The 17076-nt window shown below is 55.4% G+C and overlaps 2 protein-coding genes, 2 long non-coding RNA genes and 1 other non-coding gene across 7 annotated transcripts in view; 2 read left to right on the top strand and 3 right to left on the bottom strand.

The window, feature by feature from the left end:
* Positions 1-4874: 4874 nt before the first annotated feature.
* On the bottom strand, positions 4875-7209 carry RPL13 (ribosomal protein L13). The gene is made up of 6 exons (XM_058708052.1): positions 7095-7209; positions 6765-6885; positions 6476-6617; positions 6107-6280; positions 5661-5717; positions 4875-5052 (listed from the first exon to the last, which is right to left on the bottom strand). Exons 2-6 carry the CDS (start codon positions 6866-6868, stop codon positions 4894-4896), a joined length of 636 nt encoding a protein of 211 aa, XP_058564035.1. The 5' UTR covers positions 6869-6885; positions 7095-7209; the 3' UTR covers positions 4875-4893.
* Positions 6348-6425, bottom strand: LOC131500506 (small nucleolar RNA MBII-202). Its single transcript, XR_009256321.1, has one exon. It is a non-coding gene; the product is annotated as a small nucleolar RNA MBII-202 (small nucleolar RNA).
* Positions 7210-7255: 46 nt separating the features above from the next.
* On the top strand, positions 7256-16981 carry LOC131499758 (uncharacterized). The gene is made up of 2 exons (XR_009256043.1): positions 7256-7423; positions 12889-16981. It is a non-coding gene; the product is annotated as an uncharacterized LOC131499758 (long non-coding RNA).
* LOC131499759 (uncharacterized) lies at positions 10165-12461 on the top strand. The gene is made up of 2 exons (XR_009256044.1): positions 10165-11962; positions 12181-12461. It is a non-coding gene; the product is annotated as an uncharacterized LOC131499759 (long non-coding RNA).
* The window catches only part of SPG7 (SPG7 matrix AAA peptidase subunit, paraplegin), a 32147-nt gene continuing 27564 nt past the window's right edge, over positions 12494-17076 (bottom strand). For 2 of the 3 annotated variants that reach the window (XM_058708050.1, XM_058708049.1), the window contains 4 exons: positions 15734-15890; positions 15159-15325; positions 14508-14585; positions 12494-12900 (listed from right to left, as the gene is read on the bottom strand). In XM_058708050.1, the coding sequence (XP_058564033.1) occupies positions 12700-12900; positions 14508-14585; positions 15159-15325; positions 15734-15890 (603 nt within the window). In that variant the 3' untranslated portion in view covers positions 12494-12699. Of the gene's footprint in view, positions 12901-14507; positions 14659-15158; positions 15326-15733; positions 15891-17076 lie in introns of those variants that run through there. The other variant, XM_058708051.1, reaches the window with a different exon arrangement.

Genomic DNA, 17076 nt, shown 5'->3' with positions numbered 1-17076 from the left:
CCTTCATCTCCGTGTCCTTCAATAATTTCCTCCACCTTACTTTCCACCGTCCCCAGCCCCTCCAACGATCTGCTGCCCAGTGCCTACCCCATCATCGGGCTCTGCTTACATCCTGCAGCCTGATTCCCTCTCCTACCGCGGTGCCCCTGTCTGTGGTCGGCACTCGGTGCATGTCGAGTGAAAGCCTCCCGGGTGGTCAGTGCCAGGCAGGCCCAGAGCCAGACCCAGGTCCGCGTGCTCAGTATGTCTGGTCTAGTTCCAACTGGAAACAGATTCCAGCTGAGGGAGCCAAACACTGGGGAAGCCCTGGGATTGGTGGGGGGGCACCCCAAGACCACGGAGAGGATGGTGAGGTTGCATCACCAAGGAAGTGCCCTGGCCGGGGACAGGGGACCAGACCAGTCTGCAAAGTGTGGAGCCTGGTCATGTGACCAGGAAGCGGGCCAGGAAGCAGGGCAGAGAGTAGGTGCCTTCAGCTCCTACAAAAGAGGCGGGTTCTGCTTCTCACGGGACTCAAAGAAGCTCCCAACGTGAGTTCTAATGCTGAAAAGCCAAAAAAACAGAATAAGCCGTGTCTACTACAGAGGCCAGACTGTGGTATTCCTACCACAGCACACTGTCTCCTAAAAGACAGCGCTCTGTCCCCCCTCCAGACCATACTCAACATATAAGGCTCAGGGAGCCTGGCTGGCTCAGTTGGTAGAGCACCCAAGACTTGATCACAAGGTCGTAAGAGCCCCACGTTGAGTGTAGCAATGACTTAAAAAAAAAAAGATGTAAGACTCAAAAGGAAAAGAATAAACCAGAAGAAAAATCGTCAACATATGACAGAAGGCAGATTTCCTTAATATGCAAAGAGCTGCTACAACTCAAGAAAAAGACATCACAATAGAAAAATGGACAAAGAATGTAACAGAGGAACCACACACACAAAGATAATTTGCCAGCAAATATGAGAAGAGGCTCAGCCTCACAAATAATAAAGAAATGCAAGTTAACAGCAGCATTCCAGGGCTCCTCACCTATAGAGGCCTGCTTAAATAAAACCCCTTCAGGGGTCCTCTACAGGCACAGGAGTGAAGGGAGAGACGTGGGTGAGCTGGAATGATGCGGAGCAGCGCACACAGTGTGACTCCATTTGCTGTCAAAAAAATATTTAAGTGATCTTTGCACCCAGTGTGGGGCTTGAACCCACAAACCTCGAGATCAAGGGTGGCACGCTCTTCCAGCTGTGCCAGCTGGGCACCCCCGCCATTTGCTCTTATGAAAACAAAAGGGCCAGCTGTCTATACCAGAATATAACTTCACGGAAACCACTCTGGGTAGATGCAGAAGCTGTTCTAGGTGCTTGGAGGGTGGGGGTGATTCAGGGGACCCTTCACTTCCGTTTATTCTCTTCTCTTTTCTGGATTTTTTTTTTTTTTTTTTAACAAAGAGCATATTTTCTGTAACTTAGAAAACAAAAAAAAGTGAACATCCAGAAACAATAAAAGAAAACATGATGAATGTAAGTACCTGTAAATAAAAAGTAATGTGTGAGACACAAAAAAAGTAGAGAAAAGAACCCGGAGCCCTTTGCACGTGCACTTAGCTCCTTCAACTCTCTGGCTTGAACTGAGTTAAGTGGCAAAAAGCCTAAATAACCTAAAACAACTGTAGTTTTTCCCCTAAATTACAACAGTTTCAAGCAAGTGGAAATTAGTGTTAATCTTAATTCTTCCTTAAAAAAATACCAATATTGAAAAAAATAATACTAAAATAAAATAAAAACACAATTGTAGATATTTTAACAAAGCAACTACAGGATAGGGTGCCTGGGTGTCAGTTAAGCGTCTGACCTCAGCTCAGGTCATGATCTCACAGCTCGTGACTTTGAGTCCCGCCTCAGGCTCACTGCTGTCAGTGCAGAGCCCTCTTAGGACCCTCTGTTCCCCTCTCTCTCTCTCTGCCCCTCCCCTGCTCATGCACGCTCTTTGTCTCTCGTAAATAAGTAAAAAACAAAAAACAAGAAACAAAAACTGCTTAAAAAATAAAAAAAAAGAAAACAAGTAATACTTTGAGAAAAAAACCTTTGCAACTTCTATCAGAACAATGCTTATCCGAAAACTGGCAAAGAGGTACACGTGTGACACGGGCCATCTGGTGGGTGGCAGGAGCCCAGGCACCCCTGTGGGCCGCCATGGCCATAGCTAGTGACACCCGTGAACCCACTTTGGGAATCTGACCTCAGAATGCACTTGCACCCCACACACGACTGGCCTGACGAGCCGAACTCCGCGTCAGACCCCCGCTCGGGTGTCCCGGAGCGCACCAGCTGGTGGAACGTTACCCGGGTGTAGAAAGGGGTGAAGGAATCTGCCCTGTACAGGGTTAGTTTCCTACGCTGCGCATCAAATGACCACACACAGTGGCTAAAACCACACACGGGGGAGGGCAGAGCACAGCCGGTTCTCTGCTCTGGGGCACCTCGTCAGAGGCCGTGCTTGCCGGAAAGATTCAGTTGCTCAGCAGAGAGGACGGAGGCCCCGTTTTCTTGTTGCTCTGTGGCCTCACGCCTCTGCCGCCCCACCAGACACACAGCCGAGTGAGGAGCCATCTGTCCTGGGCAGTTCCGCACACACTCCAGGCGAAACCGTCCAGGAGCCGGAATGCCAGGGGACGGCCAGTTGACAGAGGACCCCGTCACCCTGGCCGTGGCGAGGGCTGCCTTGGAGCCGACGGACACACAGGGACCAGTCGCAGGGGAAGTCCTCCCAGCCTCCTTGCAGTGCCTACCACGCACATGAGCTCACTCTCACCCGGTCGTTCCCCAGCTACCGGGTCACAGGCATCAGGGTTCCACCACCAGTCCAGCAGAACTTGGGCTTTCCAGGGGTGCCTGGGTGGCTCAGTTGGTTGAGCGGCCGACTTCGGCTCAGGTCATGATCTCGCGGTCCATGAGTTCGAGCCCCGTGTCAGGCTCTGTGCTGACAGCCCAGAGCCTGGAGCCTGTTTCAGATTCTGTGTCTCCCTCTCTCTGACCCTCCCCCGTTCATGCTCTGTCTCTGTCTCAAAAATAAATAAACGTTAAAAAAAAAAATTAAAAAAAAAAAAAAAGAACTTAGGCTTTCCAGGCTGGTTGGCACCGCCTGCCCTCCAGGCTCCCAGCTCCACCTCGCAGGGATCCTTCCTCAGCCTCGGGAAAGGCTGGGCCGGGGCCCCCTGCTCCCCAGACAGGGCCACAGCTTAGAGTGGACACCAGCTGGGCTGTCCAATCCATAAGCACTTCTGGTACCAGACTCACCCAAGTCCTGGGTGATGTAAAAATCTACGACCCCACCAAGAGCATTCCAGACTGCAGAGGAAAGAAGTCCTCACAACTGCAGGTCAGGGAGTTTAGCGGATCAAGCAGGGGGGAGAACCAGCTGGGCCTGGCACCTTCAGAAGCCCCAAGTCCTAGGATCCGGCTTACTTCCTGCCTGGCTTTACCAGACGGCTCGGGTAGCTTACTGCAAGGGTGGGGCCGGTCCCACTCACCAAAAGTTCGTGGCACTGCGCTAAGTGACCCTTGGAAGCTGCTTAGTTCAGGTGACCCAGAACTGTGACAGAACCAGAGGGCTGCTGCAGAGAACCCAGTGAACAGGGTCCTAGCATGCGGGTCCCCTACCCCAAGCTTCTCAGGTGTCCAGCCTGTCCCAGGGGCTCCTGAGGGCAGGAAAGGCCCTTCATTCTGGTATCACAATGCCAAAAGGGGGACAGGGTATGTCCAGAGGTGACTGAAGGCCACGCAAAGGTCTCTTCCCCTTACTCCAAAGGTTGGATCACAGGTGCTGGGGTGGTGGAGGCCACGGCCGTGCACTTTCCTGGAGGCCTGGGGTCCGGCCCAAGCGCAGAGCCACCTGCGGTCAGGTAGCTTAATCCCACTCCTTACTGGGTTCTCTGCACAAATGCTGTGGAAACCGTGCCACCAGGATATCCCCTCTTCACAGGATGGTCCAGGACACAGCTTGGCCTCAAATTCCCACCCGTCAGCTGACCCTTCCCTGGCACAGGATCTCCAAGTGCAGGAGCATGGAGGTCAGCCCCTTACAAACTTACTTCAGGTGTGGAGTAAAGTGCCTTCCAAATCATCTGTTGGATGAAAACCTATCTGGAATCTGGTTCCAAACACACTCAGGTGGCAGCACAGGTGCCGGGCACAGAAACACACACCTCTCATGGCTTGTGGCCGCCTATACCCACAGGGCTGGAGCATTGAAGCAAAACTTGCTGAGTGCCAGTCCACAGAACGGGCCCTGCTGGGACGAGGGACCAGCTCAGGGCTGGACCTCAGTACCCACCCGTAGAGAAACCAAGCTCCGGTTTCAAAGGAACTCGGGCATCATGCTGTCACACTGTCCGGGGACAGTGCCACCTGCCCATGAGGGCACGCTTGGCTGCCACACAGGCTCAGTAGCCTGAATGTGTGTTCAGGATGGACAAAGGCCAGCTTTCTGCACCAAAGCTTGGATGCCTTGCAAATGTGGGTGAAGGGGCTGCTACTGGGCACAGGAGAAGTGCAGACAGGCCCAGGAAGAGTCTGACCGCTGAAACACTCAAGTAACTGGAAAATACTCATTAACAATGAAGCCAATAAACTGTTATAACACCTCTGCAAAAAAAAAAAAAAAAAGTACCAAAGTTTAAGAGTTTGAGCCTGTGTCAGGCCCCACACTGAGAGCGCAGAGCCTGCTTGGGATCTGCTCTCTGAAACTAAAAAAAAGCAGTTCGGTCTTTGGACTGCCCCGCAAAGATGCTGTCACCCCCTGCCACGTCTCCTCAGCAAGGGCACACATCCCCACGTCCTTGCCCCACCCCTCACGGGAGACCGCCGTCACACGGAGACCGCAAATATCTCAAGTTGCCAACGGCGCTTTATTTTTTCTTTTCCACATCCTGTTCTGCAGCTTCTTTGGCCCTTTTGGCCCGGATGCCAAACAGCCGGGCATGGGCACGGGCCATGCGAAGACTGGCAAATGCCTTGAAGTTCTTCTCCTCCTCGGTAATGACTCTGGCTTTCTCTTTCTTGTAGACCTGGAACGGAGCACAGGAGTCAAAACCCTTGCATGCAGTGAGGCCGGAGACAAAACCCAGCATATGATGACAGCAGAAACCGTGGAGGTGCACGCTGTCTGCCCATCGACTGCTGAAAGGCCACACTGACACCAAAACAGACTTTAATGCCCCCGCCAAACACACAGCAGAGGCAGAAGCGACCCCCTGAACTGTGCGAACCGTTGGGGGACGATGTGCTGAGACAGACATTGTGTCACCGTCAACAACAGAGAACGTGGACGGAGGGAGGCCCGGGCCCACCTCCCTGGCAGAGAAAGTCAAGGGCCCAGTCACGTCCTGGATCACCAAACGTGCAATTACCTGTGGCCTGGCCTTTCAAATAGCAAAGAGGGGGACAAAAAAACCCCAAAAAAAACCGAAGGAGGTGCAACAAATGAGTCCCCAAAGATGAAGACAAGGCCCTCCCTCAAGAAGCCCATCTGTTAAGAGTGAAGGATGTTGCTCCCAAAGTCAAAAAAGGTTTCTTTTTCACAAACCCATAAATCTTGACACAGGCCCTGGCTGCCACCCTTCAAACCAATCTCCGCCCCGAAAACTCACTGGTTCACCCCCCAAAGCCCACTTACATTCCGTATGGGCATGACCGGTCCTGTCAGCTGCGTGGCCAGCTTGAGTTCCTCGGCCTGTTGGTTAAGGACAAGAGTCACCCGGGCTCACCTCAAGTCCCCAGAGGCTGCAAGCTTCTAATCCTGGACAACAGCCCCGCTTGCTGGGCGACCCCATCTACGGGTGCACACATAGGCCTGGGTGACAAGTCACCAAACCCCCGTTCCGTGGAGCAGAGACACGGAGACGCCGGGGGAGCGTTTGTACGTGAGCCAACTTACAAAGCAAACAAGATAAACCCCTAAACCCCCGGCCTCCAGCCAACAGCTTTGACCGCGACCCAGATGGGAAAGCCGGGCTCCAGGCGCTCTGCACAACTAGGGAAACGCCAGGAACTCTGCCCTTCTCCACCCACATCTGCGGGGACGCAGAAATTACCCTGACCCGGCGGGGAGGGCGCACTCACCGAGCTGTCCCCCTTCTTGGGGGCTGCCGGCCTCCGTGGGAACAGGAGCAGCTTGGAGCGGTACTCCTTCAGCCGCTGCACGTTGGCCTGCAGGGACTCCGTGGACTTGTTCCGCCGTCTCGGATCCACGGAGATCCCGATGGTCCGCGCCACCTTCTTGTGGATGCCAGCCACCTGCCCCCAGACAGACACGGATGCAGGACCCCCACCCCGGGGCCTCCGCTCGCAGCGCCCCCACCCGGGTGCCCGGCCGTCAGATGGAAAAGGGTTCAAATGCGCTCTCATCAAGGAGGTGCAGCGATTCCGGAGAATGTCATCATGGACCGGGGACCGCCAAGCAGAGCCTCCCGCGCCTCCCGACGCACTCACCCGCAGCTCCTCCAGGCTGAAGCCCCTGCCGGCTCGCACTTTGGTGTGATACCGCACCGTGGGGCACCTGACGATGGGCCGGATGGGTCCGGACGCGGGGCGCGGGGCGATGCGGCGTGCCTTGGCTTGCCGGGCCTTGCGTCTGGGCGGACAGAGGCGGGCGGCGGTCAGCTGGCGCCCGGCCCGGCCCCGACGCACGCTCCCGACGGCCGCGCGCTCACCGGGCCAAGGGGTTCAAGCGCACCTGACCGTGGGCTCCCCGCGGCCCCACCCGGCAGCGGCGGCTCACCTGCGGATCTTCCGCGCCGGCTGGTTGAACCACGTGGCCACGCGCCGCTGCCAGTCCTTGTGGAAGTGGGGCTTCAGGATCATGCCATTCCGGCTGGGCGCCATGGCTGCTGCCTACGGGCCTGGGGAGCCGCGGGAGAGGGGAGCGAGTCAGGCCCCGGGCTCCGGCAGGACGCGGCGGCCCGCCCGGCCCCAGAACCCGAGCCACGGCCCTCTCCCGTCTGCGGCAAGGGCCCGAGGCCCCTCTGCGGCCGCGCCCGACGCGGCCCTACACCGATGGCGGCGGATGCCACCCGACGCAGCCAAAGGCGCCTGAATCGAGCACACTCACCACCTCCGGAGGAGAACGGCCAGCGGAAAGGAACTGCTACCACAAAGCACCCTGGGATGGTGTTGGGCTCGGCCAATCAAAAGCGCCGACGCGTTCCGGCCAGTCAGAGCCCGGGATCCCGGAAGTGACGTCCACGCTCTCCCAGCAGACCTCGCGGCGTGGGCGGACGTGGCGCCTCCCGCTTCCCGCGGGCTGGGTCCCGGGCCGTGCTGGGAGGACGGCGGGTCCTGCGGGACTCCGCGGCCCTCAAGGAGGAACGGCCAGGCCAGAGGAGAGCAGCGGCCGTTTGGGTGCCGAGTCTTTCCTGCTCCTGCACGTCACGGGACTCGGTACGTGCCCCTAACCCTAAAGCCTCGCCTCCGCGTCCGTCTTTGTGCCTCCCCAGCCTTTTGAAACATTTGTGCTTCTTTGTTTACCCAGAAGTGACACTTGTTGAGTGCTCTAACTGGAGCGTAAGGACTTCGCATGCGTTTTCACGCTGCACGGCACAAGCGCTGTACCTTCCCCGAGTCGGGCAGAGGGGGGGTAAGAATCCGGGTGACGGACTGCAGACCCAGCAGAGACGGGCGTCATGGAAAACATGTATTCGATAGATAGCCCGACGTAGCTCCGTGACCTGTGCCCTGCGCGTCTCCCGTTCTCCAGGGTGAGTCTAGGAAACCGCCAACACCCTGTACCTTTCCGTGAGCCTTTACAGCCTGGTAACTCTCCTTCTTTCCCACCCTCCCCCCAAACGCTAAGCTTCTTCCTAACGAAACTTAACCCTCGAAGAATTTTATGACGCAGAATGAGGAACGCGGAGGCCTGTGTGCTTCACTGAGTAAATAGGGTGCCGATACAGTTTTCTGCCCTATTGAGACACCCTTGGGTGTTAGAAGTATCAGGTTGAGATTCATTGAGGAATTACAGGGTTTGGCCAGGACACGGAACAGGTAGAAAAGACAGAGAACATGTGTAATTTATGAAGCCCCTGCAGTCTCTTGAGACGAATGCACTGAGCCTGCACGGAAAGTCCAAACCCTAGCTCTGGGCGCTCAGTTAGGAGACAAGGACTGTGTTAGCCCCACTTTGTGACTGTTGTCAGCACAGGAGAGGCTGAAAGTACTTCTCATGAACTTGGGAATGGTATCTACCTGTGACGTTAAGGTAACGTTTAAAATTTGGTCTGCCACTTTCACAAACAGATGGGCTCAACTGGAGAGTCACTGGCGAGTCAGTAGGAAAGTGGCTGGAGTTGCTTGGGAACCTTTGTACTAGTTTTGGGACGTTGGGCATCGTTTGAATTTTTCCCTTCTGTGAAGTGGGAGGAGAGTCTGTGTTAGACCACAGCACGTCGTGCGGTGTCCAGTACAGGGTGAGTGAATGTACTGGCTGTCACGGATGTCACACAGCTCCACTTCCGTGTGACGTGCTGGGAGCCAGTGCGGGAGAGAAGAGAGCAAGCGATCCTTCCATCAGTCCTTACAGAAACTGTGAGAGGGGTTATCATCTGCCTCACAAGTCCCTTCTTTCTGGTGGAACTGGAACGTGGACCCCCCATAACTTCAGCAGAGGGACACTGCGGAAACATCTGCCAGATACATACTTGCCTTGGCCCATGCGGATTTTCCTTGAACGTAGTCCATCAAATGTTAGCCCGCAGACCCCTTTCAGTGGATCGTCGTGGTCAGATACCGTGTTCTTTTTAGTCTCAAGCACACTCCTGTCCCCATCCCCAGTTTCTCTTTCCGGACAGACCCCAGACTCGTGCAGTTCCGTCTGCCCTGAGCCACACCTTGACCTGAGCTGTAGCCGCTCATGGTTGAGGTGCTGCCATGGGTCACCGGTTGGGGGCTAGAGGTCAGAAAATAGAAACACTGATCAGAATCAAGTTGGCAGTAAGAAAGCGAAGTTGTAATTCAAGGACCTCGGTCTGCTGCGCACGCTATGCCCGATGCAGACTCCAGGATCCCATGCTTGAATACTCCACACGCTTACTTCCTTTGAACAGTATGCAGAATAGTGAAGTAAAAACGGTTCTGACAGGAAATCTGCTAGAAATCTCTTGGGGTTCCTAGACAGGAAATCCCAACTTTCTTGTTGGGAAAGAGGAAAATGAACTGTTATAAACTGTGTTTTTTTTTTTTTTTTAATTTTAATTTATTATTGAGAGACAGAGCATGAGCACGGGAGGGGCTGAGAGACGGGGAGACACAGAATCTGAAGCAGGCTCCAGGCTCAGCCATCAGCACAGAGCCCGACGCGGGGCTCGAATTCACGCACTGCAAGATCATGACCTGAGCCGAAATCAGCTGCCTAACCGACTGAGCCACCCAGGCACCCCGAACTGTTCTAAAGTGTTAAGCAGGAATCCTTCTGATACAAAGACTTGGCTGGCCCACGCATTTAAAAAATCATCAGCTATAGGGACAGGCCGTGTCCCCCTGGGCACAGAAATCCACAGCCACATCTCTGCTCCAGAGCGCTTGCCCTGGGCTTGGGCCTGCAGGGGCCACTGAAGGAGCCAGCTAATGCCCCTGGAAACTGCACGCACATAAATAAGGTAGCCAGGGATTCCTGGATAAACATGCCTGAAGGTGTTGGAGTGTCCCCTGCACAGCCTCCCAGAATTTCCTTGCAAGAGGGAGCCCCAGTTACTCCCAGCAGTGCCTTGTCACTCAGCACCTGCACCTGACCAGTGCCTTCCAGCTGGTGCTGTGGGTGTTGACTTCAGAGAAATTCCACCTGAGGCGGTCAACAATAGTTTTTGGAACTCTGTCAGACACACAGTCATTTTTTTTTTTTTTTTTAATGTTTATTTATTTTGGAGAGAGGGAGAGAGAGAATCCCATGCAGGTCCTGCACTTTCAGAGGAGAGCATGATGTGGGGCTCAATCCCATGAAACATGAAATCATGACTTGAGCTGAAATCAAGAGTCGGACACTGAACTGACTGAGCCACCCAGGTGCCCCTTGATTTTTTAAGTTAATATCATAGCAGAAGTGATTTTATAGTGTTTGGGGAAGTGGGGGAGGTTATATCCCAAAGCCAATTATCCCAATTATATCCCAATTATATCCCAAATTGTAAAATTTGCATGTTATGTTATATGAATATGGGCTGATGGTTGAGTTAGGAAAAGCAGTAGCCTAATAACAGCAAGGACAGGCTAATGTTCGCTGCTTGATCACAGAACTCGTAACTATCCATCATCTCAGCTTTCCAGAATCGTGGCCTACCTGTAAATCAGATATAGGCTAACACAGAGGTTCCTAAAACCTGAAGGAATGCTTGATGTCAGTGAAAGGCAGTGGAAAGAATATTATTGTCATAATCATAAATGTTTTATTTAAAACTTGCTAAGAGTATGACCTTAAAAGTTCTCATCAGATTAAATACCTGTGTGGTGACAGGTGTTAACTAGGCTCATTGTGATCACCCTGCGGCACATACGAACATCAGAGTGTGTGTGTATGTCTGTTACACTGCAACAAAAAGGTTTTAGGGAACATAAAAGAATCGTAAGTACAAGTGTAGATTACAGAGAACAATTTGTATCGTTAAAGGATGTAAGTTATTAGGCTGATGGTGTTAAACACACGTTTACTTTGAAAATGTGACTTTCTCGGGGTGCCTGGCTGTCTCAGTCATAAGAGTGTGCGACTCTTGATCTGCAGATCGTGAATTTGAGCCCCACGTTGGAAGTAGAGATTACTAAAAAACAAACAAAAGAAAACATGTTTTTCTTGGTGAGGAGACCTCGCATACCTGACTCAGGTGAAGCCAGTTCCGGAAGCTACAGTCAGGCCATGTTATACCCCCTTTGCCGGGTGGAGGGCAGAGGGTCAGGGCTGCGGCTCGGGTGTTGAACACGCCGGTTGCCCCGTGTGGTCTGGCTGCCCCAGACCAACATGCAGTTGGAGGAGGTTCTTTGCAGGAAGTCTGAGGGGCAGCCTCAGTCCCCGCCTAAGATGGCAGAGGAGGTGTGACTTCTGGCGCTCCAGCACCTGATGACCGGAGGTGACATCACTTGTGACCACTTGGGGGCCCAAAGTCGGCAGACGCCTTGAGCTTCTCTAAGTCAGCATCGCGAACCTCCCCCATCCCACCAGTGAGTGCTAGGAAGTCAGGCTCCCCTGCTTCCGCTGCAGGGAGGGGCCGCTTTCATGCCATTTACGTTTGGTTTCTGTGTATCTTGTGGTCAGCAAATGATTTTCCAGAGAATAAAGAGGCACGGGCCAATTTATTGGTAAAGTAGGAGGGGGATAAGCTTGACCACATCCGTCCATGGTTTGGGTATGGAGGATGCCACCCTGGGGCGAAGAGACCAGAACCCTCCTCACTGCATATCCATCTTTGGAAGTGAATTTGGGGACCTGGGGCAAAGGCCACAGTGCTCTCAGAGCTGCCCTCCCTCGGGTGTGACCCCCACCTGCTTACATACCGCATCCCTCGGGCCGTACTGTGGGATGGGCGGCCGAACTACCCCTTCTGTCAGGAAGCACCTGCAGTCCATGGCTCTGAACACTGCTGCGCAGGGAGGGCAGGCACAGTGAGAGCAGTGGGTGGGGACACCGGAGTGCGTGTGGCACGCCGCTGGGCACAAGGGGGCCGAGGGGACCGAGTGTACCTCGCTTGCTGCGGTGAGGGGGCGTCCCAGGGCCTTTCCCCCAGATTCCTACAACAGGGCTCTTCTGTTGGTTATCTTGGGCTGACATTCTAAACTGAAACGCATGACCCCATGTCTGGGTTAGAGCTGGCCCTGTGGCGCAAGATGGACTCTCCCCCTGGAACTTACTACAAATGCCACAGCAGGCCTCAGGGCTTACCCCTCATGTGGAGGCCAGGCCAGCAGGACAGGCTGGTGCCCAGGTCTGCACAGCAGTAGGTGGCAGTATTTTTTTTTTTTTTTTTTTTTGGGACAGAGAGAGACAGAGCATGAACGGGGGAGGGGCAGAGAGAGAGGGAGACACAGAATCGGAAACAGGCTCCAGGCTCCGAGCCATCAGCCCAGAGCCTGACGCGGGGCTCGAACTCACGGACCGCGAGATCGTGACCTGGCTGAAGTCGGACGCTTAACCGACTGCGCCACCCAGGCGCCCCAAGGTGGCAGTATTTTAATGCCCGAGAGCCCAGGGCCTGGCCCTGATGCTGACCCTGTGGACTTGCCAGCAGGACAGGCCCACCGGAGGGAGGACAGGCGGCAGCTGGCTCGCGGGTCCTGTTAGCGCTCTGATGAAGTCCCAGCAGCTGGGGACAGCCCCCGCACGAACTCCTGGCGGGAGGAAGCTGCTCGGACACAAAACCACCTTGTCACCGGGTCACTGGCCTGGGAGTTCGGATCCATATGCCCACCTGTACCCCATGCGCACCTGTACCCGGCACGGCACGGATAAAACAATCTAATAACAAAGCCAAGTCACCTGCAAAAACGTTTACCTCTCACCGGGAGGGCAGTCAATAAATAGAAGTCTTTTCAGAGACCAGTGAGGGCTGGGAGGGGGTACCAGTCTGGGCAAAAGAAAAACGGCAGGGGCGGGGCACTCAGTGAGGCGTTCCCTTCCTGGGTCTGCAGGGGACGCCGCGTCCCCACGGCACAGTTGAGGCACAATCCAGGAGGCCCATCTATTTGGGCCAAGATGGCTCCTCCCCGCGAAGTGGGGGCTGCTGAGGCGCCTCCTCCTCCCCGGCATCTTGCTTCTCCCTCTCGGCCTCACTCCACCTTTGAGGCGCGATCATCTTCTTGGGCCCGTGAGGGGGCGGACCGATGAGGGCCTCGATATCCTCGTAGTTTATCACTTCCTTCTCCAACAGGGCATTTGCCAGCTAACGGAACACAGCGAGTGGTGTGTGAGCCCCAGACAAGGAAACAGATGAGCCTTTTGAGAGCCGAGCACCCAGCAGGGAGGGGGCGTCTGGAGCGGGACGCCCTGGGCAGGCGGCTTCCCAGGGAAGCAGTGTAAGCGGGCAGCTCATGCACAGAACCCTCGCCTCCACCTTACAGGCAGCCTCCTGGCTGCCAGCCTCCGTCATTTTTCTGCTTCCCTCCCAAGTCTGTTTTCTGAGGCCACTTTAGTTTCCTTTAGCAAACAAGGTGCATGTGTCTGCACGTCGGGGAACAAGTGGGAGCTGGAACGTGGGGACAGGGCTAGCAAGGGAGCCTCTGTCTCCCTAGACGTGGTCCCAGAGAGCCTGTACCGGCCATGAGGGATGAGCCCCAGGCACTTCTGAGCAGGGCCACTGCTTCCTCGGGAGAGACAGAGCTGCTAAGCCCTGGAACATGCCCCACTCCCCATGGTGCAGAGGGGGGACACCCGGGGCCCCCACAGGAGGAGCCCCACCCAGTCCTGCCAAGCAGCGGCCGCAGCGCGCACGTGTGGCACCTGGGCCTGGTAAACGGCGGGTTCTGGCTCAGCAGGTCCCTGCGCTGCCCACAGCCCCCTGGTCCAGGGGCAGCACTGTGAGGGCAGCACCCCAGCCTGGGGGAGCAGCGCCTCATTTGAATGGAATAAGGAAGTGACGAAATGTGGCCTGTCCACAAAGTGCTGCCCGCTTCTACGAGGGACACGGGAGGCACCCACTTCAGATGCCGCCTTCCCAGCCTCACTGAGAACTGCAGACAGATCCCAGCTGGGGGACATGCCACACCCACCAAGCCACTGCTCTGAAAACTGCCAGAGCCGGCAGCCAACAGGCAAGCGGGAATTCACGGCCCAGGGAAGCGTAACGAGACATCACAACCAAGAGTGAAGTGGGGTTCAGGGACAGGAAACGACATTAGATAAAAATGAAGGAAACGTGAATTTAGCGCAGACTTCAGTTAATGACGTATCGACACTGGTTCACTAGCTCGTAGAAAACCCAGCACGTTAAGGGGAGATGTTAAAGATACAGAAAACCGGCCATGGGGTAGAAGAGTTTTGTGCTATATTTGCAGCTTTTCTATAAATCTAAGATTATTCTAAACTTGAAATCAAAGTCAAGAGTTCAAGCCCCATGTGTGGCACAGACATGACTTAAAATAGGGGCCCCTGGGTGGCTCGGTTGAGCATTCGACTCTTGATTTCAACTCAGGTCATGATCTCACGGTTCATGAGATTGAGCCCCCCATCGGGCTCTGTGCCAACAGCACAGAGCCTGCTTGGGATCCCCTCTCTCTCTCTCTCTCTCTCTCTCTCTCTCTCTCTCTCTGCCTCTCCCCCTCCCAAAAGATAAATAAAGGAAAAATAAAGACTGCCATGCCCCAAGTGGTCTTTGAAAAAGGTGAGATTTCAGTTGAACTGGGGGGAGTGTAGAACGGCTGCTTTTTCTGTGGCTGTGTGTGTGCTAGAAAGAGTCCCTTGAGGAGTGACAGCCACATCAGCACCGTGTGGCGATGGTTGCCTGCCCCCACCCCCGCCGAGGGGAGGACAGGCAGGTGCCCAGAACCTTACCGCCTGCAGCTTGTCCTGGTTGTCCCGCAGCACCTTCTCCGTGTGCCTGTGGGCCTTTGCTACCAGCACTTTGGCTTCCTGCCAATGGGCGAACAGATCTGTCACGAGCAGGACGGCGGACCAATGCTCACGACCTCTCCTGTGCCTGATTCTGGCACAGAATTCTGGCATCAGAGCACACGTTAGAGCCACAGGGCAGGAAGCCAACCTCCAGCTCACAGGGACCAGGAGAGCTTGGCTGCCAGTGGCATTTCCTGCCCTGACCCCATCCCCTGCGAATGCCCCTGTTCCCACCCCTTCCCCCTTCACGGCTGCAGGCGCCCACCAGCTCCTGGAGGCCGGGGAGCGTGCGGCCACCTCATGTGCGCACCAGGCTGGACGTGGGCCCGGCCAGGTCGCGCAGGGAGCGTGCATGTGTCCTGCAAGTGTGGGGACCGCCAGGCACTGGCTGCATCGTTCGGGGTGTTTCACGGACAGTTTCACCAGGGGCCACACAAGTCCTCACCCGAGAGCAGACGCTCAGAACGTGAGAGCCACAAGGGGTCAGGACTGGAAAGCCCACCACGTGGACCACGCGACGGCACAGCGCCAGCACCTCAGACACCTGCTCCCTGACCCACTGTGCCGTGAGAGGGGGCAGCACGCACTCACGTGATCCATCATCTGCTGGAGGCCCTGGCTGAAGGGACGCCGTCCAACTCCCGTGAGTCCCTCCTGCGCCTCGGGAAAGGACACGGGCCCGATGCTTGAGGCCATGCCAAACTGCCTCACCATGGAGTAGGCGATGCGCGTGACCTTCCTCAGGTCGTCTTGAGCCCCTGGAGCATGGGGCCGAGAAAGAGGTTTCTCTCCTGGCAGAGGGGCACGGGCCTGGGCCTGACCGCAGAGGACCCAGGGGACAACTGTGCCCTGTTACTGTTCTTTAAAGGACAGAGTCTTAAAACTCTAAACGCTACGTGGGGTGCACCTCTGGGTTTGCTTCCCTGGCAGCTCCCCAGCACACGTCCAGCTCTGACAGCACCCCTGTCAACGCTGAACCCCCGTGTCACTGGGAACACGAGCACCTGTACCAGTAGCTTGAGAACACTTAGTGAAATTCAGAAGTACGTGTGTAAGCCACCCTTCGAATTCCTCCATCGGATTCACCCTCCCAACCCCACGAGGAAGGCGCAGTGGATGTAAAAGCACTTTGAGAACGCCAGAACCAGCACGGGCCAGCTCCTCACCGGAAGTGACCTTGTTGAAGGAGATGGATTCCGACACGCGGCCACCCAAGGCCATGCACATCCGCTCGAACAGCTGCTCCCTGGTGAAGAGGTGCTGGTCTCTTGGAAGCATCTGAGCAAAGCCCAGGGCTGCGTTTGTCCGCGGGGCGATGGAGACCTGCGGAGTGTCAGGTGGCCGAGTGAGCAGGCGGGATCTGGACTTTGAGGACGAAGGTGGGGCGGGGCAAGACAGATCTTTAACTGGAGGCTTTCAAAGCAGTCAGAGCAAGTCTGCACTGGCCTCACTTTTGTGACCAAGGAGAACAGCTCACATGCTGTCGGGCGGTGTCGTCCTGGCGCGCCACGCAAAGCACAGCAAAGACGGCTTCCTGGGTGGCGCCAAGGAGACAGGACCCTGCCCCGCCCCCACCCCGGGCCAGTCGTCGTGCCCTCCTGTCACCGCCCACCGCGGTGGACATGGGACTGCACAAACCCTTGGGGACACCAAGACTGGAGACCATCCTTCCTTTCTCCCCCACCAGCGCAGCACCAGGTTGGCACGCAGGGGCTCTGAAGAGGAAGCTGAGAGTCTAACACTTAAGCGAATTACACTGTAAAATGCTCTAAGTGATGATCACATCCATAACTGGCAGAGTGCCAGGGCGGGTGGGGGTGGGGTGGGGGGTGGTTCTCATGAGGACAGATTTATCTTTTGGCCGTCAAACGGGAAATTTTAAATTACGTTTGCTTCATCCGGGATTTTTCTGCATTAATTTTTCTTGAGATACTGCATTCAAGTATTTATCTTGCTTACTGAAATATTTAGTGTCCCATAAATGTCACACCCTTGGTGACTGTCCTCAGTCTGACCCAGGTCACCTCAATGACGGCTGCGTCCACTTGTCTGTCACAAACACTGGACTTTGGGCCCTCTGGGGGAAGGCCTCTCAGACACGACCAGACTAACAATCTACTTGGCTACAACTGACACCTCTGAAAAGAAGTTCAAGGACAGTAAGCAGACGTGCCAGCTGGCAGTGGCCACGTGTCCCCTTCTTCGGTGCTGGGGATGCTCGGCGCTGCAGCTCCCTCCCTGTACCCGCCGGCCCCCTCTAGGCCGGATGCAGGGCACAGTTCAATCTGCACCCGCCTCCCACACCTTCACGTTTTCCTGAAGGGTCACTTGGTTCCCTGGTCATGAATCCACCATTCCGGAGGAGTTGTTTATACTATAGGCATTTGAACAAATAAATTTTCATCAAACTCCCAGATGCTTATCAGAGTGGTAGTTCTTTAAGGTGAGCCCCACGCACCTATTTTTAAGGTTAGGAGTCGTTACATTACTGCTTTCAGAGATGGTGGTA

The sequence above is a fragment of the Neofelis nebulosa genome, chromosome 17 (assembly GCF_028018385.1).
Source record: "Neofelis nebulosa isolate mNeoNeb1 chromosome 17, mNeoNeb1.pri, whole genome shotgun sequence".
NCBI classification, from domain to species: Eukaryota; Metazoa; Chordata; class Mammalia; order Carnivora; family Felidae; genus Neofelis; species Neofelis nebulosa.
Note: the sequence above shows the minus strand (reverse complement) of the source record. Positions and strands in the feature narration are given on the sequence as shown.

Coding starts and splice junctions, on each gene's coding strand:
- RPL13 (XM_058708052.1), bottom strand. CDS start 6,868: ATGGCGCCCAGCCGGAATGGCATGATCCTGAAGCCCCACTTCCACAAG. Junction 5,718..6,106: donor CCAAGAAGGGGGACAGCTCG/GTGAGTGCGCCC, acceptor CTTAACCAACAG/GCCGAGGAACTCAAGCTGGC. Junction 5,053..5,660: donor CGGTCATGCCCATACGGAAT/GTAAGTGGGCTT, acceptor GCTCCGTTCCAG/GTCTACAAGAAAGAGAAAGC.